Here is a 23,920-nt window from a genome sequence, read left to right on the forward strand (position 1 = left end):
TTAAAGTCCGGAGAAATGTTTGAATATTGCAACAAGACATGTTGCAGAGATGCTCAAACTGGAGCTAAGCTGAGCTTCTGTGTCCAATCAGTACACAGCCATGGTGACACCAGCTTGGGTCCCAAGCGCAGCGTAGCTCTCTGCAGGATCCTGTGTCCCCAAGCTCGTAAAACCGTGGCTGGTGCCTGATGAGTGCCTTCCTATTCAGCCCCATATGTGCTCTGGTCCCTTCTGAGATAGCCTTCCACTTCTGAGTGCGATTGTAAAGAGTATAGGTGGGATTGCATGGGGTCATATTGTATATCTCAGTGTTATATCCCCTCGTGCTTTTTAGGTAATCGAAGTATGACTCTCCCAACCTTGCAGTGCTCTATGTCCTTGTAACGTCAGGATTAATTTCAGAACCTCAGTGCAGCGGGAAGATAGGTTGCTTTACGAGTTATTACAGTACAGAGAGGGCAACTGGAGCTCTACAAATAAAGAGTGTGCGCTCAGTGTCCTTGGCCTTACTTCCACTACTTTGGTGTGCTAATCACTGCTAATGGGTTTGCATAGTGAATAGCAGTTCCTGTCACATAGTGAATTCTGAGTAATTTTTTGCCCCACAGCTCACACTGAAAAGTGTGCATAAAACTGCCATCTTACCACTTTTCCGGGCATTGATCCCCAAACCGAGACACCCCTTTGACAAGGTGCAAGGTGCAGGCCAGGTGTGGGTCTTGTGTCCCTTCCAGACACCAGGGAAAGTCCATCATCAGCTTTGTGTGGTTCCCTAAACAATATTTCCAGCTGATCCTGTGCCTAGCATCTTGCCTTCTGGGTTTTCTGTGTTTCATAGAATTTGCCCTTAGAGCAAAGTGGTGGGTGTTGGTTGGGGTTTTTTTATTACCTTTATTTTTTGTTTTTAATAAAACATGTTCAATTAGCTTCCTTAGAAAAACCTCCCTCGGTCCTCTGATTGGGTGTTTGGCAGAGGAGGGACTGCTGTCAGCATGTCTGAGTTCCTGGAAGAGCTGAAGTGCAATGAAAATGACCCCAGGGAGCAATGGGCTTTCCACAGAAACCTGACAGTCTGGGGGAGGGCTGACTGAGACTGGATGGTTTTAAGAGCTCATTTAGTTTCCTTTCTGCAGCCTGACAGAGAAATGGAAGCAGTGATAGTGCTACGCACAGCTTCAATCACATCCTACATCAGGGTGCTGCACATTCCTGCAGCATCGTGCATGGTAAAGGCACTGGGCCATCCTTCTGTGATTTTTCTGTGTGCCACAGGGCACCCTGCAGGTACTGTCAGCATCCTTCTCATTTCTAGAGACCCAAAAGCTCAGCAGATCTTGTCCACTCCTTATTTTCGCTATAGGTTTTTAATTCTAGCTCTTACTCCCATTTGTATGAAGTTTTCCTTCACCTTTCAGTATTTTACTTGCACTCACTGTACTTGCCTCTACTTTTAAAGAAGCAAACATGAATTGCAAGTTTCATAGCTGTGATTTGATCTTTTCCTTGGCTTGTACTTCTGAGCTGAACTGGTGATAGGGTCTGTTCTCATCTTTTTGGATCATTGTCATCCCACAGATGTTCTGGTATTCACAGAATGACTTCAAGCTTGCATCTTCTTTTATCTAAACCAAATGCCTTTTGCCTAGTGTTTGAGGACATTCAGGGAAGAAGGGAAAAACACTACCTCAGTCCTTACAGCAGAGGTCTAAGGGAATTAACGTGAAATGAAAAATCTGCCCATGCTACAATCTGGAAATAAGACAGCAATGGAAAGGAAAGATCTGGAAGTTGCTTTCCACCCCAGCTTGCTTGCCTTTGAGTGCAGAGAGCAGTGTCCTCTGGGTGCAGCCTGAGATGTGAGCAAGCAGGGGAAGGTGCTCCTGCTTTGGTGCTGTCAGACAAACTGCTGTGTAGGAAAATGCATGCGCCTGCTTTGCATGAGAGCAGTCTTGATTGCTGTGTGTTGCGTAGCAGGAAGACAGAAAACCTTTGGAGCCTATGGAACTCAACTGCCTTGAGTTCAGGAGCTTGACTTCATCAAGAAGTCAGAGCGCATTAAGCCAGTGCATGGATTTGTAGTGTGCTTGCTGTTCTCTGTGTACTCGCAGTGTCTTCCAAGAGGTTGATTTTATGTAACTTACTAACTCACTGAAATGATTTCCTTACCTTGTGTCTGAAACTGAGACCGTGGGGCACTTGGAGTACTCTGACAGCGCAGGGTTATGCCATTCTCCTGCAGGTTGTGCCAGGGTCTGAGCATGACAAACTATTGCCCTGAAAAGTAACCCACTCAGGATTTATTCCCACTCCTGTAGTGTAGGGTGAGCATCATCTTAGACTGTAGGCTCTGTTGGCACCAAGATCTAAATTGTTTTCTTGCCTGCACAGATGGTTCTTCAAAGTTTAAGTAGAAGAGGCATGCTGCTATTGATGTTATGCTTGATCTGTGGATGGATCCTGCTCAACCAGCAGCAAATATGATTCTGCTTCTTGGATAGTGAAAAGTCAGAAACGGCTCTGCTTTCGTTTCCCACCCTAGGATGCGTGAGCAGCCCAGTAACATCACTTTCCCCCAGTGGCTCCTCCATTCCCACATCAAACCCTTTTCTTAGGCTGTCTGCAGTCACTGCTGCACATAGCGGGTGTGACTGCCCTTTCACATACACTTCCATAGCTTGGGTGACTTAGCTGGGACCTGCACCACATTTACCACAATATGGGAGGAAAATCAAGTCCAAAGTATTGTGCATAGGTTACAAAATGTTAGTGCACCATATGAAAGAGGCAAAAAGTACTTTTCCAAGCAGGGGAGGTTGAATACAATTAAAAAATTATCTTTCCAAGCTCCTTTGGTCTGCTTTGGAGACTCAAACAAATAAGTGTACACGTAACAAAAGTACTTGACATTTAACAGCACAGGGAAATTAAACTAATCAGATATGGTGTATGAAGACAGCAGGAGGGAAATGCTCTTTTGTAGTTGGTTTCTTTCCAAGCAAATCATCTTAGTAATCTTCTGTTAAGCAAACACAGGGTGGAATAGGTGTTTGTCATAAGAAGGGTGTAGCTAGATGTAATTAGTAACAGAATCCAACTTCCCATGAAAAGCTTATTAGCTGATGTGAGGAGTCAGACCTGTTCAGGTACTTTAATGTTACACTGCTCCTGCTAAATCAGAGTGAGTTTCCAAAGAGCAACAGTGATTCATCACAGTCAGCAAGGAGCTACCCACCACCACGATGGGGAAAGGGTGGGCTGTCTTCAGCACTCAGGCAAGCAGAGTGCTTGCGTTTGTGCAAGAGCAATAAAAATACAGGGTGCGAGCTGTCAGACGAGAGGTCAAGTCCGAGTGTTTTCCATTTGAGAGGGAAAGGACCAAGGGAAGACCTTATATGGTTAGGAGCCCAAGAGACAGCTTTACTTCCGAGCTTACAAAGCCAGGGTTAGAAATGTTTTTTTTTTTCTCTGCATGGTGATATGAGGGACAAGAGAAAAGGTTTAAGTCACTTGTGCTTTCCTTTATCGTCCCACCAATCTGATGGACTTGTCTCTTCTCTGGCAGCGCTGGGAAGAAGGGAGGTTGGGCTACTTACAAATAGTTGTCGCTAGGATTTGAGACAGCGTTGCAGAGGGCAAGAGAAAGTCACCTTTGTACAGAATAGCTTTGGGCCTGACTTTCTTTTTGTTAAGGTTACTTGTATCGGTGTGACCTCAGCAGAGGCGGTAGCGCAGAGAACCAACCCCTTTGTGCGCTGGCCGTAATCATTTCTCCAGAATTGTTTTTGAGGTTGTTTTTAAATTGCACTGCAGGAGACTCTTCAGGCTTGGGTAGAGCTGCATTAATTTTGGTGACGGGCTTTTTGCCCGTTGTTGGTAAAGGGCATTCCCGTTGCGGCGGTTCCCAGCCAGGCGCGTGGCCCGGGGCTCTGCGCGAGGATTCGAGCGGAGGTTTTAGGTCAGAGAAGAAGGGTCAGGGGACTTGACCTCGGGTTGGTCCCCTCTGCCCCTCACCCGGGGACCCCCCCAGGCCACGGGCAGCCCTTGTCTCTGCGCCACGGCGTGTAAATCCACTGATGAACGTGAAGTGTCGACGTAGTCCTGTGTCATCTCTGGGGATAAAGGAATGATTTGAACACCTCCCCTGTTCTTGAGTTGTTCAAAGGATTTTCAGTAAGGTGCAAAGGATTACTTTTAGCTTAAGATGGCAGTAGGAACTGCCGGATAGCTAGAGTAACTGGTTAAGCGAACACAGCTATGGTCTGTCTGGTAGGAATTTGACATAGAAGAAATGACCTACTTTCTGCAGAGAGCGCTGTTATTTTAAAACAGACGTTAAATTGTTACTTGGTAACTGTGTAGGGTTTGAAGTACCTTTAATAGTCCCACTTTGTCCTCAGCTGCTGAGTTTTGTAGCTGCCTTTGTGTGTCTCAAGGTCAGGCGGGTCACCACTGATAACTTTGTATTGCTCAGATATTTTCTGATGATGTGGAAGCAGATCACCAGTACAGGAAACAGAAAGGAGGAATGACATGAAAACGCCACTCATCCAGGCACTTCTGTCAAGTATCATGTAGGAGATGTACATTCAGTCCTTGCATCCTCAGCCTTTTAGGTCCTGCCTCCCCACTGGAAACCACGGAGAGGACACACAGAGTCCCAATATCTCGCTGCCTCAGACAACAGAAGAGGAAACTTCTTTTGTCTGCCAGTTTTCCTTATGTTCCCTGAATGTGCACATTATTCAACTGGGAAAGGAGGAGAAAAACAGATGAAAAAAAAAGTTGCTGGGGTTCATAGATTTAAATAATCAAATAAAAAAAAAATAAATCCAGATACTTTTCTATGCAGATTGTTGATGTCTGCCATTTTGCTATACTGACTCCATTGCTTTAACTATTTATAGGTTTGCTAGTATCTGTGTACCACCATCCTTTTCCTTGTTGGTGTTAGAAAGTATCACAGCCATGATTCTTTCAGGGTAGGGGGCAAGTTAAGAGGTTTGTGTGCATGGAGTAAGACTTCAGAACATGTTTTGTGTTGATTTTTAACAGAATTGTCTTGGCATACATACTGAAGCTGAGGTTTAGAAACTGGGGCTGGAAGATGGAGGTGAAGAGAGCCTATGTGAACAATATTTCACACAAACACACACGTATGATTTTGGGGGTGTCTTCCAAAGTAATGAGCTGGGCTCTTTCTTCGGCAATGGTTCCAACTGGCATGAAAGCCTAATGACAGAGATGGTAAAGGGCCTGTTTTTTTCCCCTTTTCCTTTGTTTGATACTGTAACATATAAATCTCATTTGACTTCCTCTCCCTTTGCATCAAAAAATTGTCTCTACAAGGCAAAGATACATGTAAAATCAGTGTTCCCTGACATAATTTGAAGTGCTTCCTTTTGTAGGCTTTAATTGTCAATTGCCTCCAAAACAGCATTGCTGTGCTGATTATGCAAGTCATAGGAAGGCTTGAAGGCAAGGGTAAAAAAAATAAATTCCTTTATACTTTGGTTTTCTGTGATAGCGTCTTTTGAAGTGCCTGACTTAGAAAGCAAACATACTGGAACAGCAAGGCGTAGGGAATATTTATATCTCTGTAGCTGGTCAAGGTAAACCCTATGAGGAGTGTTGACCTCAGCTAGCTACGTCATCCAGTATTTGTTGGGTCGTTACATGAGATAGCTGGCTACCTAGAATCCACCAGTGTCCATAACATGCTCCCTTTTCATTAAGTTATTTGTTTTGTCAATAACTGCAGAGAGAATTTTGAGAGCTTCGTGTTTCTGCTCCAGTAAGAATTAATGATGCTAAGTATAGGGATCACTATAGGATATACAGCATTTGCTGTAAGCCTTTGGGGTTTTAATTGCACCTAAGTAACAGGCCGAAAAGGGATGCTGGCTGCTGTTGCTGGGGGAATGGGAAGAGATAATTAAGAAACAGCTTCTTTGACAGTTACCTATTTCCCTTAACCCAAGCATAAGAAGAGAATGTTTCTTTTGGCTCACAGGAAAAGGATTGTCCTTGGTTTAAGAAGCTCTGTGATGGAAGTATTGCTTTTCTATCACCTAATTCCTCTAAGAAATGCTGAGACAAAGAAGGTGATTATTAGAGTAATAACAGGCCAAAAGGAAAATACAAAATAAACTGAAAAAGTAATGTACAAAATCCTGCTTGTTGTCTCCTGCAAACGGGGCAAGAAGCATAAGCAAGATAATATATTTATTTTTATTAGTCAAGCAGGACTGGATTGATAACATGTGGCAAGGGTTATCTCCTTGTGTTATAGGGTGGACCGTCTCTTTCTGAACTCACCTCTCTTCTCATCCATGACTGAGTGGAGTATTTCCCCTTCCAGTAGCTGTGATGGACCCTCTCTTCGAAACCATGATTTATATGAAGAAGTAATACCAACATGATGTTCAGTCCATATTTTCTGTCAAAATCTGCTAATACACTTCTACGTTAGGAAACGACAGAAGCCAGCATGTGACATTTTCACTCACTACACAAGTCTGTGTCACACTGTGACTTGACACTAACGTGAGTTATTTTGTTTTCAGCTGTGTACCTGATTTGTACTGTTTTGTGTAATAAAGGCTTATCTTTTCAGATAAGACAGACTGCGTTATACAGCCAGGCAGTAGAGAGCTAAGGGAAGTAAAAAATAATAGCCTTCAGGTACCTTCTTCACACGGCACATCTGAACAAGAGGGACCCACATGCCAGGGTGCGTGCAGATCTGGCTTCCTCCCTGCCTGAGACACAGATTGGCAAGACACGGTGAAATTCTTCCCTTAACCCAGAGCCAAGCTAGAAGGTTATATGCAACCTGGGCGTGCATGAGTATGTCATACGGAAAATGGTGTGGACGAAGAGAGATGGACTGAATCGAGTAACAGGCAGCTGTAGGAGTGGCATACCAGTCTGGTTTGTGTCATCTGAGTGGTCTACATTGCAAGTGGAAAGTGCAGCTATTCACTTTGTAAGAGAATCAATGACTTGTGCAGCAAAATGTTTCCCCACAACCTTAATGACCAAACTCTTCCTCCCAGCTAATTTTCGGTATCCTGCGGCACTGAGGTTATTAAAACATTCTCACACTCTTGCTTGGAACTGCTGTTTGTGAATACCCCTAAGTCAGCAGCCTGGCAGGTCACACTAACCCCACTCCTCACTCCTAAGGATTTGATCAGCAAGAAAAGGTTTTGCATGCACAGGGAAGCCTTCAATCTCCTATATTCTTGGAATGAAAAGAGTAATATGGAGTCCCCATGTTGGCCCCATATGGGGACCATTCAGCACCCAGCTGATCCACCTCATTGCAGCAGTCTTGCAGTGCTATTTTGTACGTCTTCTTTCCAAAATGTTGCCCCGCACCTCTCAGCCAAGATGACTTTCATAGCACAGGACTGGAGGGAAGGGAATTAAAGAGGGGTGAACTGCAAAGAGTCTTAAAAGAATGTAAGGGGTATTCCAAAACCAAAAGCTTAGAAGAGAGGGAGGTATTTTTAAAAAGAGTTACAGAGATTTTCCAAAAAGTTCCCTGGAAATAATATTAGGTCATGTTTTAGGCTTTTTCAGATTTACATTGTAATCATAACACCACCTTTTATTACTACTTAACACTTTCAGACAGGTGCAGACACATAGCATGTGCACCGTGCAACATGTTTCTTCAACATATTTACAGGCTTGGAGGTAGTGTTTTGAACTCTGCCTCTGCAGTGTTTGGCAATGATTGCGATGGCACTTGCATGATGGGAAGAATCATTGCCAAGTTGGGTAACTTCTGACAAGTATAAACACAGCTCTGCCTTCTGTAAACTAGATTTCAAACCATATTGCTCTTCTAAGGAAGAGACAGTCCTGACATTAAAGACTGTGCAGTCTCTCTGATCAGCTATTAAATCTCTCTGCTGGTTTGCACTGAGTGAGCCTATGAAGAACAAGCAGCAAGGGACAGCTGGATGGGATGGGCATCCCAGGAGCTTAGCACTGGGTCTTGCTGTCTCTTTGTCACAAATATAACCCAGATCTGTTGTCCTTAGGACTTGTCATCACTGAAAGCTCTGTCTTAGCCAATGTGAAGTGAGTTTGCTGAGATCAATCCAGGTTTGTCTGCTCAGTTTTCCATGGACTAATGTTTACATCCCTAAGTGGCACTGCAGATGTTCTGACTGGCATATTTGTAGGTCAATTCAAGTGAACCTAGAACTTAACTGTACAATGCAAGATGAGCTTTCCTTTTGCTTTTAAAAAATAAATGACTAGACTAGGGTTTATGCATGCTGGTGGGACAGTGTTTGAAGGAAGGGTTTCCTTGTGTTAAGTAAGCTGCACTTCAGTGTAACAGTTTCCTTTCATGACAAATAAGTGTCAGAATTACACCAGGGATAAAATCCTTGTCTGTAAAACTAGGAATATTAAGTGGACCAAATTCAGCCCTGAAATAAATGAATTCCTGTCATGCTCAACAGGAAACAAACCTAGATTTAGCCCATTTTGTTTTACAGGTTTCATAGGCAGGGCTGTATCAGTAAGAGCAGCACTTCTCCGACAGCCGCAATTGGAAAAGTTGCAGCGTTTCTTCTAGATCAAGGCAATCACATGATGGAGTTACGCAGACTGCCAGGCTGGAGTCCAAGAAAATCAAGTCCTGGCTGAGCTCTGCCACTGATTTTTGGTTGACCAGCTCTTCCTTTGTCCTTCCATCCGGCATATTTATATCATAGGTTTTTGAGAAATACCAAGTCTTTGATTATATGTTTGGACAATCTAATGCTGCGGTAGCCAGTATTATTTCAAGTTTTTATTGTCACTGTAGTTGCATGGGGGGTACATTAGAGCAAATGCCTTTCCTGCGTAGATAGAGTGGTCTCTTAAAATAGCTATTTTTACAAAAATCAATATTGTATTCATTTTTGCAACTCAAAGCTGAGCTGCCGTGAAGTGCAGTTACACTGCATTTAGGAAGCAATGGCTTTCAGGAGAAAACCCTTGCCAGTAAGGTCTGAGAAAGAGGAGCAAAAGGGTGATAGTAATTCCTGTTCACAGAGGGAAACCCTTTTCTGAAAATCTAGGTTGGTATGTCAGACTGGGAGCAGTTCTGACTGAATACTTTCCTGTGCTGGGGCAGGCTGCTTTCTCTGGGGTCTGGTCTTTTCGATATTTAAATTGTTCAGATGATGATTTTGCAAGAATGCAAGACCGGCTCTGTGTGGAGCTGACCTGTGGGCCATCTAGCCCAGCAACCTGTCTCCAGCTGTGACCACTACCACAGCTGATTAAAAGGAAATTGCAAGGACCAAGCTACCAATGATTTGCGGTAAAATTTCCTTTTTCATTGAGTCTCATCTTTAATGAATATTAGCTAAAGTTCTGAAGCTTTGTTGTATTCCCTCCCCTTTCCCAATCCAAAAAGCCCTCTAAATTATTATGTTAAGATTAATTGTTATTACGTAAAACCCAAATTGTAGTTTACTTATTTTTCATAGTTTCCTTTTGAAGTTTAATGCCCAGGCTAACAGTGAAGCTGTTAAAATGATTTTTTTTCTATCATCTGGTCTACATTTTGCCTACCAGTAGCCTTTTCCTCTGAACAATATAATTTTTTTTCAAGTTAAAAAAAAAATACTAGTTCTTGCTAAAATTTGGAAGACTATGTTTTTGTACACCCATTGGTCTATGTGATGTGAATCCTGAAAGACTCTAATCTAATTTTATTCCTAGGCCCACTTAGTCATTTTTCTTTAAACTTGTTTTTCTGATGTATAGCGGAGGTGATGATGGATGTCTGATTGATGTTGCAGCACTATGCCTGCTCCTGAGGGCCACTTGCCTTACTTGTTTGTGCAGTGCACAGCAGAAGCCACACGATCGTTGTGTTTCTCAGGAAGTGTAAGTGGAAGATCAAAATGGAGTTCACATGAGGCAGCATTAGCCTCCAGATAAAACCGTGCCTCCACGCATTCCTATTCCCTGACACTCTGGCACCCATGATTATAAAATATATAAATAGGCAGGACTGGGTGTGGGCAGAAAATAGACATGTCTCAAAAGAAATTAGTCTGAGTTTGAACGTGTTATCAACGCACTTGGCAACTGCATAGTCCTCTTTTTGCTGTCGTGCCGTTAGGCAATACTGGCAGGACTGGGTTCCCTTGTACTCCCTCTTAAAAATTCAATGCTAGGTTGCTGTGAACAGAAAAAGGTAAGAAGATGAATGTTTCTGCCCAAGGTCAGGGCAGATGTCTTTAAATAATATCTCATTTTTACCTTTGGCTGTTTTGTTTCATAAGGAGCTGCCTAGTCTGGTGGGTTTTTCTTTCATTTTCTCCTGTGAATGATAGGTGGGGTTCACTGAAAATGAGATGGACGTTGTGACAATGCTGCTAGGAATTGAGTTGGAAGATACTACTTGGCATCTAAAGTTGCTCTGGCACATCTTCACTGGATATTGCTTTACCCCCTGCTCCAGACCTTTGGACTGCTGATGAGTTCAGGGGTGGGGAAGAGGATAGGGCATTTCTCTTGAGGATTGCAAGTGTTTCAGCAGTCATTAGGGAAAGACAGGAAAGGACCGTGAAAATTGGCTTCTGATAGATTTGAACGTGAGAACATGATTTGGCAGAGCAGAAGAGCTATACGTACAGTGCCCTGTTAATTTTGATTTTAATTTTCTTATTTTCATAGATAGCAAGTAAGACTTGACAATGGAATTTGGACAAGAAATGCCATGTAATACATTGATTGCTTGAAACACCTGACCATGTCTGTCGTAAGAGAATTAAATACACACTGCTGATTCACTTCATTTCTTGCTGGTTCATCTGGCTTGGGCTAAGGGAAGTTGTGCACTTGAGAGTATCATCTGGGGAAAGGTGTAAGATTTCAGTAAGTTTGAGAGGATAGGAGCATGTGCACATAAATGTTTTTTGTTTTTTTCCTTGCATATGTTCCTGTTTCAGAAGGCTGATTATTTAAGACAGAAAATAATACCATATGTGCCTGACAAACTGCAGGGTATTTCTGCTGTGGCAGTGAGCCATGTTAGCATGGTTTCCGTCATGGACTGAGATTTCTATTCCCTATCCTATCAGTCTGCTTTTCAGACTTTCAGTGAGGGCTCCACGTCCACATGGCTATCTGTAGTGAGAAACTGCGAAGCAAGAGGGAATCCTACCAAATGGTCCTGCATTGGTTCAGCAAACTATACAGGTGTTGCTGGGAGGGGTATTGCAGCTGTACTTCAATGATTATACAGGTCAGTCTGCATTTCCACAAATGTTCCTGTTTCCAGTGATGTGGAACTCAATTGTAAAAATCAGTTCAGCTTGCACGGAGGTTTGGCACAGGAGTTCTCAGAACACGAACCTGTTTGCTTTAACAAAATGTGCTGAAGATGCAGGAGTGGGAGTCGTTAAGATAACAGCTGATGCAGTAAAACCATGTGTGACTGCAGTTATGTATTGGCTTGACTCATGCCAATCGTTTCTGCCTTCAGTCTGCGGAAAGTGAGCCGTGGGGTTTCATATATGTAGCTAGGGGGAGAGTTCAGCCCAGCTAAGAAATTAAGAAATTACTTAATAATGTGTCAGAAATGCTGCATCTTTCTTTTCAGTATCTTCCAGGCCTGTCAAAGTTCCCTTTTAAAGATGGATGCAGCTTTTCCTTCCTGTTGTTTTCATTTTTCCACTTACTTTGATTGTGTTTTGTTTCTACCCTGTCTAGCTCACTTTCCAGATTTCCTGTAAAACCAAGAGGGACGTGATTGTTTTTGTTAAACAACTAAAACGGGAGCCGATTATTCCATTGCCAGCATTTCCTGGTTGGTGTGCAATGGAAATCTACCCACAGACTCATGTTGGTGAGGTTGTGGAAACAATGTTTGCTAGCAAATGCCAACCCCATGACTGGCATAGGAAGGACAGCATGTGCTTTAGGAATATTTTAAAGCAGTATTTTGAACTTTGAAGTCAGTGGATTCAGAAAGGGAGAATGATGGAGAGGAACTAGTTGAGCTTCTGATTTTTTCTGAGCATATTTTATTGTTTCCAGTGGTTGAGAACATGCTGTGCCTTGCTTTGGGCAGGATGAGGGGACTGTGGCATGAACATCTCTCCTGGGAAGTGAGTGCAAAGGGACCACAGTGGAGTCATGTACCAGTAGTGGGGTTCCCTTGGTGTATTCCCTGCATTTCACAGAGGCAGGACAGAAGGGGTGGCCTGTCTCCTTCTGACACCATAGGGCAGATCCACCTCACTGGTGGTTTCCCTGCCTGCTGTGTCTGGCGCGTGAGGTGATGAGAAGGGGAAAGGGTGCTGGGCCAGACTGCAAATACAGGGAGACTGAGGCCCAGCGGAAGCAAAACATGGGGAAAAAGCTGATGCTGTGAGTCTCCCATCCGAAGCATGGTCTGCCTTTCATGAACTCGTCTTTGAACGCTACCGTGAGCATAATTTTCTTTGGGGCAAACTTGAAGCCTGCTGTAAACCAGTTGCCAAACTTCCAGTTATGTTCCATTGCCTTTCCCCTAGATTGTAATGGTTTTCTATGGCGCACAGAAGCAATAGAAAAATCATTCCTGTGTTTTTTTTACACCATTAAAGAACATTCCTTCAGCCCTTGGTAACTTGGGACTTGGAGTCTGCCGCTGCTTGTCTGTGTGCGGCAGAAACCAGGCCCACACTGATGATGATTTTGGTGTTAACTCTCCCAGTATCTGAAGGGCTTTTCTTTTTGTTAAAGGTTTTTGTGTCTTGTTTGAAAAAGATGGTCAAGGGTTTGCCCGGTCTTCTTGGGGAGGATTTCTGTGAATAGGAAATGAATTCATCCGTTTGGATTTTACCAAAGACTTTTACATCGAGTGGCTTTAAAATATATTTTAAATGTTTATTTAAAATCCAGGTCAAATTATTTTTAACAAACTGTGTCAAGATAGAAGAAACTGACTTTTCGGAGTAACTGTATTGTTTATTCTTTGTATTGCAGTAGCACCTAGAAAACCCTATTGTGCTAGATGCGGAAAAAACTTATAACAGAGATGGTCCCTGCCCATATGAGCTTACAGCCTTCAGCTTAGCCTCTGCATCATCCTGCTGGGGGATTAACCAGGCATTCATTCTCATTACGTGCTTCTGCCATTTTAGCTGGGCTCTCTTGGGGCAATGAGGTCAAACCTGCAAACTTGATTTCCTCATTACCCGCACCGGAGAAAAGATCAAGTAGGACGCAAGTTTCAGAGAGCTGAACAACTTGCCCTTTCCTGCTGTACGTTTCTCAAGCTGACTTTTCACACGCTGTAGATACCAAGCCTGTGGCTGAGCCATGTGGGCTTCCTGAGATCACTGCTGCTCCTTGAAGAGCTGTGGTTTCCTTGTTCCCAGTGTCCTCAGGCAGATAGAGGTGTTTGGATAAAAGGAAGCCTTTTCAGTGGTTTATGGTTTATATTATTAAAAAAAAAAACTTTTCTTTTTTTGTTTTGCCTTCTAAGTTTTCGTTTCTTTCAGTACCTTCCCATAGTTGCTGCCATGTGGGGCAGGGGGGAAGGATATAATAAAAAGCAAATCTGACATCACACATGCACGCTGTCAATCATCAAAGTATCAAAAACAAAGCTTGCAAGAGCACAAACTTGTATAAATGTGGAGGAAAAAGAAGAAGGAAGGACACTGACTAAGCACATCAGGCCATCTTGTCCCTCTGGGCAGCTTTAAGTTAGGGTGGAAGAAACTCCACCCATTTTTTGAGCTTGTCTCCTGGGTCACCATCCCATCCTTTTCCACCTCCTCTCTCAGCCCTCTGGTATAGCTTGGGATTTGTCTCTTCTGATTTATCGAGCCTTAGAGAGACAGTCCCAGAGAGGGATGAATGAGGAATCCTTAATATTGGTTCACGCTTGATCAAGTTATGGGGTCTTACGGCCAAAAGAAGCCAAAAGATAATTTCTCTAGACCTGTTTGTTCCCTTCTCTACTCTCACTTGGTGGCATGGACTGGCTCCTACAGGCTGGGAAGGTGATGGGATCATGTGAATGAAGAGGAAGGGGCAACTTCTCTGTCTATGCTTGTTTTTGGACAGATCCCATCTGCTGTTTATCCCTGCTCTCCGCAAAAGAGCAAGGGAGAGCCCCTGTGCTTCATTTGCAGGGGTGTGAAAGGGATGGGGCATGAGAAGTAAACCCAGAGCAAAAAAATCTAATTAAGGATAACAAACATGCAAGTCAGAGAAAGGGAGAGGAGAGGTCTGGACCTTGGCAAACAGAAAAGTTGAATTGTGGTTTCCAGTGTGTGCTAGAGCCTAGCTCTGATTGAAGCCACACGGCTTGTGAATAATGCCGGCAGAAGCAGAGCAACTGGCAGTTTGGCATTGTGTTAGCAGAGAGGAAGGACAGCGCTTTCTACTGAGATGCTTCTAACTTGTTACCCCCCAGAAATAAATAAATAAATAAGTATCCTGAAGCTGTGTGTGTCTTTGGTGCAGCTCAGCAGAGCTGTCTCCGAACCCCTGGTCAAGGAGACCCCTGTTCTTGCCCAACATCTCGCAAGGCAGGGGCAATGTCAGGGAACAGCACTTTCAAAACGCAAGCCGAATGCAGAGTGCTCTGAAACCAAATCCCTCTGCCTGCAAATAAGGAAGTTGGGTTTCTGATTACTTGTTTCTAAATGTTTTGTCACAAACTTCCTTTGGAGATGGGGAAGATGAAAAAAAATGGGATGAGTGCTCCTTGGCCCAAGCTCAATATCCAGAATCTCTCCTTAGAGCTCTCAAGGAAGAAGGGCTTCCTCAAAGAAGTCTCCTGTCCACAATCTGCGATGCAGCATGCATCTCTGGGAGATGCACAAGCTGCTAACAGTGTGCTTTGAGGTTACGATACCCGGCCCCCTGTAGCTAAGGAAGAGAAAAAAATATTCTTTACCTCTGTAGACGTGGGTCTAGATACAGTCATCTGAGTCCCACATAACCCAGAAGTCTGGGGGAGCTTGGATGTGGACTCCTGTGACCTGTTACAGAGACAGGCTCAAACGGGTACTATTTGGATGTGAATCCAAACCCAAATTCCCACAGATTTTTGGCTGCCAGTTGGCTGGGAGCCTTTATTCTATCTCTAACTCCACAAAAGAAAAAGAAACAAAAAACTATAAAGTAAAAGGTGCTTTTAAAATACCATGAGGAGAGAAACTGCCATGGAAATAAATAGCAAAAATAACAATGTTAACACTTGCGGTGTCACAGCAACTCTGAAATTCAAGTAGTGTGCACATGCCTACAGCACTTTCTCACAGCCGCTATCAGCGCAGCCTGAGGTTCAGAGCTCAGATTGTGTCCCGTTGTTCACTGAAACAACCAACTCCTCCCTGGCGCTGGAATGGATTTAGAGAGAAGGGGAGAGGAAGGATGGATGCAGTCTCTGCTGATAATCAGGTCTTTACTGTGCCCACCTGATGCCGCGCTTTAGCGGGACAAAGACACAAAGTTCTCTTATTTCTATCCCTGTCTGTCATGCCTGAGATGTAACGGCCATGCTTCAGAGCTGGAACGGATATTGCTTCAAATAGTCCCCCATCCGCCTGGGCAGAGGGAGCTGGTCCACGTCGGCTGTAGACTTGTTAATCCGTAGCCGGCACAGGTGCTGTAGACTGGGGATGTTGTCTTTGCGGCTGAGCGGCCGGATGAGTTTCAAGTGTACTGCAGCTGCTGCCATCTCTTTTTGCATGGGAGGTAGAGGAGACGGAGGCGGGTAAGGAGCCTCGTTCTTGCTTTCCATTGTGCAGGACATGACGTAATGCTGGATGAGACTGACCACATCTGGGAAGGCCAGGATGCGAGGTTTGGACAAGTAGTTTGAGTCTAGCCGGAACTTGCTGTCAGTGTATTCGATGCGCACATTGGTGGGACCTCGATTTGTCTTGACGGAGAGTGTGAACAGGTAGCTGGGGTGGGTGCTGTCCCGTACCAGGAAGGTGCCCTCAGGCATCTTTTGGAGATGCTGCTTGGCCTCACTGGCAGTGATAGATCCCCAGTACCAACCTGGAAAAGCATCCCAGAAAGAACTTGTTAGGGAAAGAACATATTAAAGAACTGGCAGTATATTTAGGGAAGCCTTGAAGCCTACTGAGTTCAGGGCCTGGGAAGCAACCAGGCCCAGACTTGGTGAGACCTTCAGAAACTAAGACCATGTCAAGTTCTAAGGGTTTCCTGCCTATGCTTGTCATTGCTGCGCTGGGGCTTGGGATGAGGTTGAGTACTTTTGCAGCTACTGCAGTTTACAAAGAAAGAGGGGCCTTTTTGCAATTCTTTCTCCTGATTCAGTTAAAAAAAGACAAAGCTTTTGCTTACGCTAGTAATAAATTACTTCATGACTCAAGTTTGTAGGCTGAAAACATGCTTGCTGCATCCACAAGAGTCAGCCATGGCTGTGACAGAACCAGGTTCCTATCTGAAGTGGGATCAGGAGATTCTTCCTGGAGCTCAGATTGCAGAGTTGGCTCCCTGCTCCCTATAGCCTTCTGACCCCGTGGCTTTGTGAGTTGAGCCTTACCAGATTCTCGCAGATAGGAGAAGGTTTTTGCAATGCAGAGAAGGTCTTCTTCAGGGTCTCGAGTCCGAGGCGGGTTGCTGTCTGGAACTGGTGCTGCAAAGGCAGGTGTGGACTCCTCCTGGAAGGCTGTAACTGGGAGAGGCTGCATGATCGGCTCTGACAATTCCACCGCAATGCCCCTGAGTGACAGTCTCCTGATCTTTTCCTCCGCCAGCAAAGGATGAGGTCTGAAATGAAGGGCATACTTTGCAATTTTTCCTTGCCTGGAAATAGGTTGCAGTGTCTGTTCAGTGCATGCTACATTGTACTACAACACGTTATGTTTTATAAACAGATCCTCAATATGATTATGTTTCAAACAGAGAGAAGCAAGAGGGGAAAAATTACACAGCTAAAGATGAGCCCTTAGAAACAGGGAGAGAGAGTTGGCCTATTTTACCTTGTAAAAGGTGGTCTAACTTGCAATTTAGGTTGATTTGAAACCTGATAGTTTTAGATGTTGCCTTTTAATATGTAGTTTCAGAGGCAATAAGGTTCCTAGCAGCATTACAGCTTCACTTGCATCATTACAATGTTGGAGCTTTTTTTTTCCTGCCACTGGGTTTGTCAGTCATTTGCTGTAGTATAATTAGAAGCAGAATTGGGAATAGCTTGGGTTTTGTCCTACCTGCTTTCTGCTTAAGGTTGACCTGATCCTAAATGTGTCTGTTTGTTATAACTCAGGGTGAGCTGATCTTGTAGTAGAATAATGGGAATTCTTGTTTTAGCCAAGCCTGTGCACTACATGAACCCTAGCTTTCAATGGCATCACAGAGATTTCAGTGTGACTGTAATCCCCGCAGGATTACAGCAGTAGGAGGTTCTGCCATGGCTGGGCTGCTATGAACATTAATCCCTCCGTGGCCTAAAGAGAGCACTGGTGTAGCCATTCAGCATCTAAGTGCAGTTTCACAAAGCCTAGAGCTCTCATGGGCCATGGGTGCTCCCTCTCTGCAGCATGGAGATTTCTAAAGGAAGACAGAGCTCCAGGGGGAGGATGGATGTTGGGGACCAGGGAAGTCTTCGTTCCCAGGCAAGCTCCTGAGTAAAAACATTCGTTTCTGTCTTTTCTTCTAGGCTCCTTGCCTTTGTGTGCCCTGTACTGCTGCATGTCCTGTGTTATATCCCCCACATGCACTCACTTGCTTGAGACGTTCTTTCAGACACTTAACATAAAAGGTGGCTGGGTTTCCAGAGAAATACGACACAGTCCTCAACATGAGACCAGTACAGCACCATTGGAGCTGAAGGTGATTGCAAAAGCAGCAGCCACCTCCTCCCTCATCACTGAAGAGAGAAGTGGAAGGAGACTCTGAAGTCATAAGCACTACCGATCTTCCTTCTCTGTGCTTTATGTGAACAGTGACACTCTAGATGCATACTTAAATGTGTTGTAAACTGATCTGCACCTGATCATAGCTGCACTCCACCTTCTCAAACTGGTGAGTCTCAAGTATGGGATGGGGAGCAGGAAGAAGGGATTTGGGGGAAAAGTAGATTAGAGAGAACCTGAAAATGACTTCACAATGATTTGTGAGTGAGAGCCACGATCAGTTCCATGACTCTGCATTTCGAATAAAACCATATAGGTTTGGAGTACCTTTTTTGTAAAACCACTGGTAAAATTGAATCTACAGGGAGTCAATTCTTGCCTGTGCAATACATGGCCAAAACCCCACCATTGTGTTGGTGTTTAGAAAAGAACATTCTTCCTTTTTCCATATGTCAAATCACATTTCAGAAGTATCTACTTGGCATTCTTGGCATTTGATTCTCATTTCCTAATTTCTATTCAGGGGTAGGAAGCCAAACCTAGTAAAAGTGATTGCTGGCCCTTATCTTCACCAGGCACCCTTGATCACAGGGACTGTGTTTTCAGTGGCTTTCACAGAACAGTGCATCTGAATATACTTTTATACCTGGAGATTGCTGTTGGGAAACCTCTTGAGTTCTCTTTTAAGTCCCACCTGAGCGATATTTGTAGGTGTCGAGGGCTACATTTTTAAAGGTATTTGGATATCTCCCTCTTAATGTCATGGTCTTCACAAAAGTCTAGCTACCTGCCTTCTTGGGGAAAGGAGATTCCTGATTCTCCATTTCCCCCCTTTTTGAGTAAGGAGGACTATAAACCAGATCCTTCCCTGTACTGAACCTAATATAACAGCTCGCGCTGCGCAAAGAGGGTGTTACACAGGACTGTTGGCAGAGCATTCTCTCTCAGGTGTGCTCTTATGCCGACTGTTCACTGAGCTGAAAATGACTGTGACCGATGTTAAGTAAAATCAGTCCTGCACCGCTCACTGCCTACTTGCTCCCCAGAACTTGAATACTGCAATCCAAATTCCAAATCTCTCTGAACTTATATTCGCCTGGAAAATTTTTCTGGCCTACCCTGTGGGAAAGTTTTTGAACGCAAAGAAAACTTTTCTTATTCCTAGCATGGAAATACTTTTTTTCTTTTTATATACCTATTTTGGAGAGGAAATTAGGAATTGGCTAAGAGACCGGGAAGGAAGGGAGAGAGAGCAAAGCTACGTGGGGAAATGTACTCCCGTTTCATTGCAGAAAGTTGTTAATTTCAAGGGCTGTACCAGTTCACAGTTCAGTCCTCCAAAAGACACGTCAACTGCGTGAATTTGTCAGTAGGTTTCTTTTACAGAGCCACTGTGGGTCTCTCTGAAGCAGAGCCCACATGTGTGAGATGAGGTTTCCCACTGTTCTCCCTCTCTGCTGCCCTATACTTCCTGCCACCTGAAGGTGAAGGAGCCCATGCAGTCACCATGGAGATTCTTCCACTGCAGCCAGAGAAGGGCCATGCTTATACTCTTCCTATTTTCCTTTTATATACCTGCCATATGCTTCTCTCTCCCCCTACAAAAAGTCCTAGTGCAGCTGTAGTCTCAAAAGAGCACGGTGGGATTGGGAATTCTCGTAGACCAGGAGGTGCTGGTGTCCTAAACAACTTTGTACATAGGTTGAAGAAAGAAGAGCTGCTGCTGTGACCAAACAGAGCAGCTAAGTACAGGAAAGGGAGAGCAGAGGGATCAGTGAGTAATGGCAGCTACAACTTTTAATGAAAGTACATTTACAAGAGGGTACAAGAGGGATAAGAAGAGTTTACTGGGATGAAGACATGTTAAAAAAAGGTATGCTGACATGAAGAAGCCAGCCCTTTAATGGCACAAAGTAAGTATTTGAAAATAATTAGTGCTTGTAAGAAAGAAAGTAGAGGACAGACATGGAGTATCAGGACTGAACAGAGTAAAGTGTTAGTACAACAGCTGTGATGAACAAATATATAAAATTTGGCATGTCTAGCTGGTAGCCTGTGTGGAGTCTTGAGAGAAACAGCAAATGAACTTCCCTGGGCTTTGGCAATTAGTGTTTCAAAAAGCCTTGGAAAGCCAAGAAAGTTCAAGAGAATCAGGTATGTCTGATACCATTTAGTGTTAGCTTTGCAGTTACTTTGCTGATAAGCTAAACTTTGTAACACAGTACAAATAGTAGAAGAAAAAGCGTGTCAAACTGCTCTCCCTTCCATCAGCCATGTCCCAAGACTCCCATGGGAGCTTGGTCTGAATAGGAGGGAGAGTATGGATTCCAGGATATATGAAATCCTAGAGGATAACAAAAGCCACACAATAAATGGTCATAAAAAAAGATATAAAGAGACAACCATCTACACATCTGGCTACATAACAAGTTCTTAGTGGGTGAAGGGAAGCAGTAGCTCTGGTGCGTTAACCCTGGAGAAAAGCTTCAGATAAGGGTTTCACAAAGCCTAAGCTGAAAAATGAATTCCCTTTGCCGTGGCTATAGGAACTGCAGCAGTAGACTGAAAATGAGAGTGACAACAAACCCGCCTGAGGAGTAGGAAAGTATTGGGAAGCATGAGCTCTGCTTGGCTGTGGAACAGATTTTGGGGAGAAATGGCAGAAAAATGCCTGTGCTTTAGTCATTTAAAGCAGACAAGGCAAATGCATTTTCCCTGAGGAAAATCCACTAAGTGCAGGAGGGATGGGTAATACTGACGTTACGGCTCAGGCTGAAACAAATGCTGACACTTTCCAAATATGCAGCATGTGTAAAAAATGCTGGATGATTCCTGCAGACCAGCTATTTACACGTGTTGATGACCTGAGCTGATCGTAGAGACATTTGAGTGCCAATACACCAGTACCAGACACTGATACCAGAACAGGGACTTGGATGTTACCTGTTTTACTGAACAAAGGTGCTGTAATTATGCATGTACTCCCTATGGCTTTCATTCTACAGAATGTTGTGTACGGGTAAGTCTGTATATATGTATGTACGTACATCTAATCTTACCCATAAAAGCAGTAGAAAAATGAAATCATGTGTTTAGCATAAATATTTACTTAGAAATAGACAAAGAAAATCTGAACTCCAGGGAAGTTTTTCCCTGTAAGCGGTTTGTTTCCACCGGGACATTAGGGAACACCGACGGTGTCGGGGCTGTGTCCCCACTGGTGCTACACACACGCCACTGAACAACACACTCCAGGTTTTTACTCATTTTTACTCCCCCCCCCCCCAAGGACTTTGAGCACCATGTAGTTTTTCAGCAATAGAAAGCATGGAAATCAGGAATACTTCATGGTCCCATGATCTTTGGCCATAGACTCTAAGAAGCAGACACTCGGGAGACACAGGTAGAACTCAGCACTCGGCCAGTGTAAGTCATCCCCCTTCCATTACAATCACACATGGCAAGTCACATAAGCTGAAAAACCGTCCCGGAGAATCTTACTAATTGCAATTATCAAACCACAGCTTTTAAAAGAAGGCTGTAAGTATCTTACCCCTGAACACAGAGGATCATGTCACTCCTGGACCAAGGGAAAAGCATTAAGTCTTCAAGAAGGTGGGAAATGCTTTCTCCTCTCCTCTTTTTCTCTTCTCGTCTCCTCTTTCTTGGCTTCCCAGAAGGAGCGAGGTAGTTCCCGCCTCTGGTTAGGGGTTCACGGTAAGAGAAGGCTGGAGAGTCCCAGCAGAGCCCTTCCGCAGTAGCTTCTGTTTCAGACACAGAAAAAGCCAAGCAGAAGGCGGATCGGGCTGCCCAAGAAAGACTTTGCAGATTGTTTAGCAACTTTGGCTGGGAAAACGCATGCACTCTCAGTGCTTTAGAAAATAATGTGTTCTTGTTCTGCTTTTTCAGAAAAGAGCAACGAAAAAAGTTTTTAAAATAACCAGAGAAAAGGGAAATTACATCTATTTAAAGAGGAACTAATCTTCCTTCAGAGCAATCTCTTAGAAAAAATATTCAGAGCACTCTGAAATAGTAATAAATAGATACCAATAAATAAGATCTCCCCGAATGCTCGGGGGAGGAGAGCCGGCAGAGCAGCAACCTGCTTTTCCACTGACTCCTGAAGTAATGAAGCTCCGCAGAAAAAAAAGACGACCAAAAAAAAAAAAAAAACCCACCCAACCACCAAACCCTACTAAGTAATCTTTTGTTTGCCCCTTTTAATCTGTTCCAGGAAGTGAGGGATTCCTGGAATCGCATTGTATTCACATCACTCTTCCGATAGCAGCCACGCGGAGGGAAGGAAAAAAAAAGAAAAAAGAGAAGGTATAAATAGATGTGTCCGTAACGGCCGGGGGGGGGGGAGGGGAGCGGAGCCCTCCCGGGGGGGAGGGGGGGGGGGGGGCTGGGCGGTGCTGCCGGCCGCGCGGAGCCGGCGCCGCGCGTGTTCGCGGAAACGCCTTTGATCCATTTCCAAGAACTTTCCAGGAACGCGGGGCCGCCGCGGCGGGCGCTGCCAATGGGCGACGCCGCCTCCGCCCCCCGCCCGCCAATGGGCGACGCCGCCTCCGCCGCCCGCCCGCCAATGGGCGACGCCGCCTCCGCCGCCCGCCCGCCAATGGGCGACGCCGCCCTCGCCGCATGCGCGGGGCCGCCCGGCGGGGCGGGGGGTCCGCGGGCGGCGGGGCTGGGGCGCGGCTGCGCGCGTGGCCGTGCCGGCCGTGTGGAACGTTCGTTGGTGTGTCCGGGCGCGTCTCCGTCCGTCCCCGTTCCTTGTCGAGCGCCGGTAGCGGCTCTGCTGGGGCGCGGTTCTGTCAGCGGCGCTTGAGCGACCCTCTCGCCTTTCCGCAGATCCCCTTCCCCGGGCGGCGGGGCGGCAGCGGCGGCCCGGTCGGGGTCCGGCGCCCCCTCAGGTGCCCGTGCCCTCCCGGTGGGAGGCGGCCGGCGGGAGGACGGTGTGTGGTAGCGGCGTGTCGGAACGACGGGTGTGGGGCTGGGTGGGGTGGCCTCGCGCCTCGGCCGCCCGGGAATCCAGTCCCCCTGAGAATTTGGATTTCAGCCGGGCCAAGGCTCCTGGAGAAGGTTACGCCGCCGCCATTTTGTCCTGCGCTTGACGATACCATCCATCGTCAAGTTAAAATCGGGTGACCCAGGAGGAAGTACTTAAGTTACTGTTAGGGTTATTGAACCTTTTATTTCTGAACCCTTTACAACAGAACCTTGATCGTTCTTTTCCTGCCGTGAGTTACTACCCCTTCGCGTATCGGAGATAAGAGAGAATGTGAGAGTGGGCTGTCCGTCACCTCCATTGAAGTAGACTGAATATTTAAAAATACCAGTAATCGTTGTGCTGTTCAGAACCAAAGTGGATGGGGCCAGGAGCAGAGGGAAGGGGAAGGTGACGGTAAGGACAAGGTTAGAAGGATGTTCTCATGGGCAGGACATGAGCCTGAGCGCAGAGAGCCTATGTTCAGCTCCTGACTCAGCCTTTAACTCCCTGCTGTTTCATTTAGCAGCTGCTTAGCCTTTTGCGTGCTTCCATCCGTTTTCTTTACTACATCAGGGACAGTGCGGTAACGAGTGCTGCTAATAGTGCCGAGGGCCATCTAAGTACCCAGAGGGATGGGAATTTCATCACGCATGCACCCCTTGACCAGTTTGCTTCTGAGCCTAAGACGGACTTCAGCCGACACTTTCATCTGAATACGTGTCAATTCACAGGAGAGGCGAGGAGATAGCAGAGGAATTTCAGTCCTCACCCCTCCTCTGCGCAGCAAGCACAACAGTCAAAAGATCGTTCGAAGGCCTACCTTCGCAGGTCCGGCACTGGGTTGCAGGGGGACACCTGCATGCATGTGCTCCTTCATATCTAAATCAGGCATTATTTAAAACCTTGTGTTGGTGGTGCAGCAGCACAATGGATTTGAACAGAGCTAGGCTAGAAAGTGGGAAGTGGCTGCTGTCTCCTGCAAGCTGTAGTTAACCTGCACATTCAGGAGGTATTTCATCTTCAGCCTTGGAGGGGACACTGAGATGATAGCTGTAGAGTGCCCTAAGGCAGGAAT

The 23,920-nt window shown here is 45.2% G+C and overlaps 3 protein-coding genes across 9 annotated transcripts in view; 2 read left to right on the forward strand and 1 right to left on the reverse strand.

The window, feature by feature from the left end:
- HEMK1 (HemK methyltransferase 1, mitochondrial release factors N(5)-glutamine) overlaps positions 1–10,811 on the forward strand; it is a 97,398-nt gene extending 86,587 nt beyond the window's left edge. Inside the window, exons 13-14 of the mRNA XM_075053359.1 lie at positions 6,290–6,543; positions 10,696–10,811. The gene's annotated coding sequence lies outside the window, so the exon portion shown is untranslated. The remainder of the gene's footprint in view (positions 1–6,289; positions 6,544–10,695) is intronic.
- MAPKAPK3 (MAPK activated protein kinase 3) overlaps positions 1–23,920 on the forward strand; it is a 134,877-nt gene that overhangs the window by 53,470 nt on the left and 57,487 nt on the right. For 6 of the 7 annotated variants that reach the window (XM_075053346.1, XM_075053348.1, XM_075053352.1 and 3 more), the window contains 2 exons: positions 17,660–18,024; positions 22,090–22,181. The gene's annotated coding sequence lies outside the window, so the exon portion shown is untranslated. Of the gene's footprint in view, positions 1–9,652; positions 10,214–17,659; positions 18,025–22,089; positions 22,182–23,920 lie in introns of those variants that run through there. The other variant, XM_075053351.1, reaches the window with a different exon arrangement.
- CISH (cytokine inducible SH2 containing protein) lies at positions 12,870–21,998 on the reverse strand. Its single transcript, XM_075053360.1, has 3 exons — positions 21,409–21,998; positions 16,544–16,770; positions 12,870–16,032 (listed from the first exon to the last, which is right to left on the reverse strand). Exons 1-3 carry the CDS (start codon positions 21,453–21,455, stop codon positions 15,530–15,532), a joined length of 777 nt encoding a protein of 258 aa, XP_074909461.1. The 5' UTR covers positions 21,456–21,998; the 3' UTR covers positions 12,870–15,529.

This window comes from Buteo buteo, chromosome 21, assembly GCF_964188355.1.
Source record: "Buteo buteo chromosome 21, bButBut1.hap1.1, whole genome shotgun sequence".
Lineage (NCBI taxonomy): Eukaryota > Metazoa > Chordata > Aves > Accipitriformes > Accipitridae > Buteo > Buteo buteo.

What these genes read in the sequence shown, in the direction of transcription:
- CISH (XM_075053360.1), bottom strand. Translation starts at nt 21,455, where the DNA reads ATGCTTTTCCCTTGGTCCAGGAGTGACATGATCCTCTGTGTTCAGGG. An exon ending in ATGATCCTCTGTGTTCAGGG is followed by an intron (nt 16,771 to 21,408) that starts GTAAGATACTTA and finishes CCTTCATTTCAG; the next exon opens with ACCTCATCCTTTGCTGGCGG. An exon ending in CTCCTATCTGCGAGAATCTG is followed by an intron (nt 16,033 to 16,543) that starts GTAAGGCTCAAC and finishes ATGCTTTTCCAG; the next exon opens with GTTGGTACTGGGGATCTATC.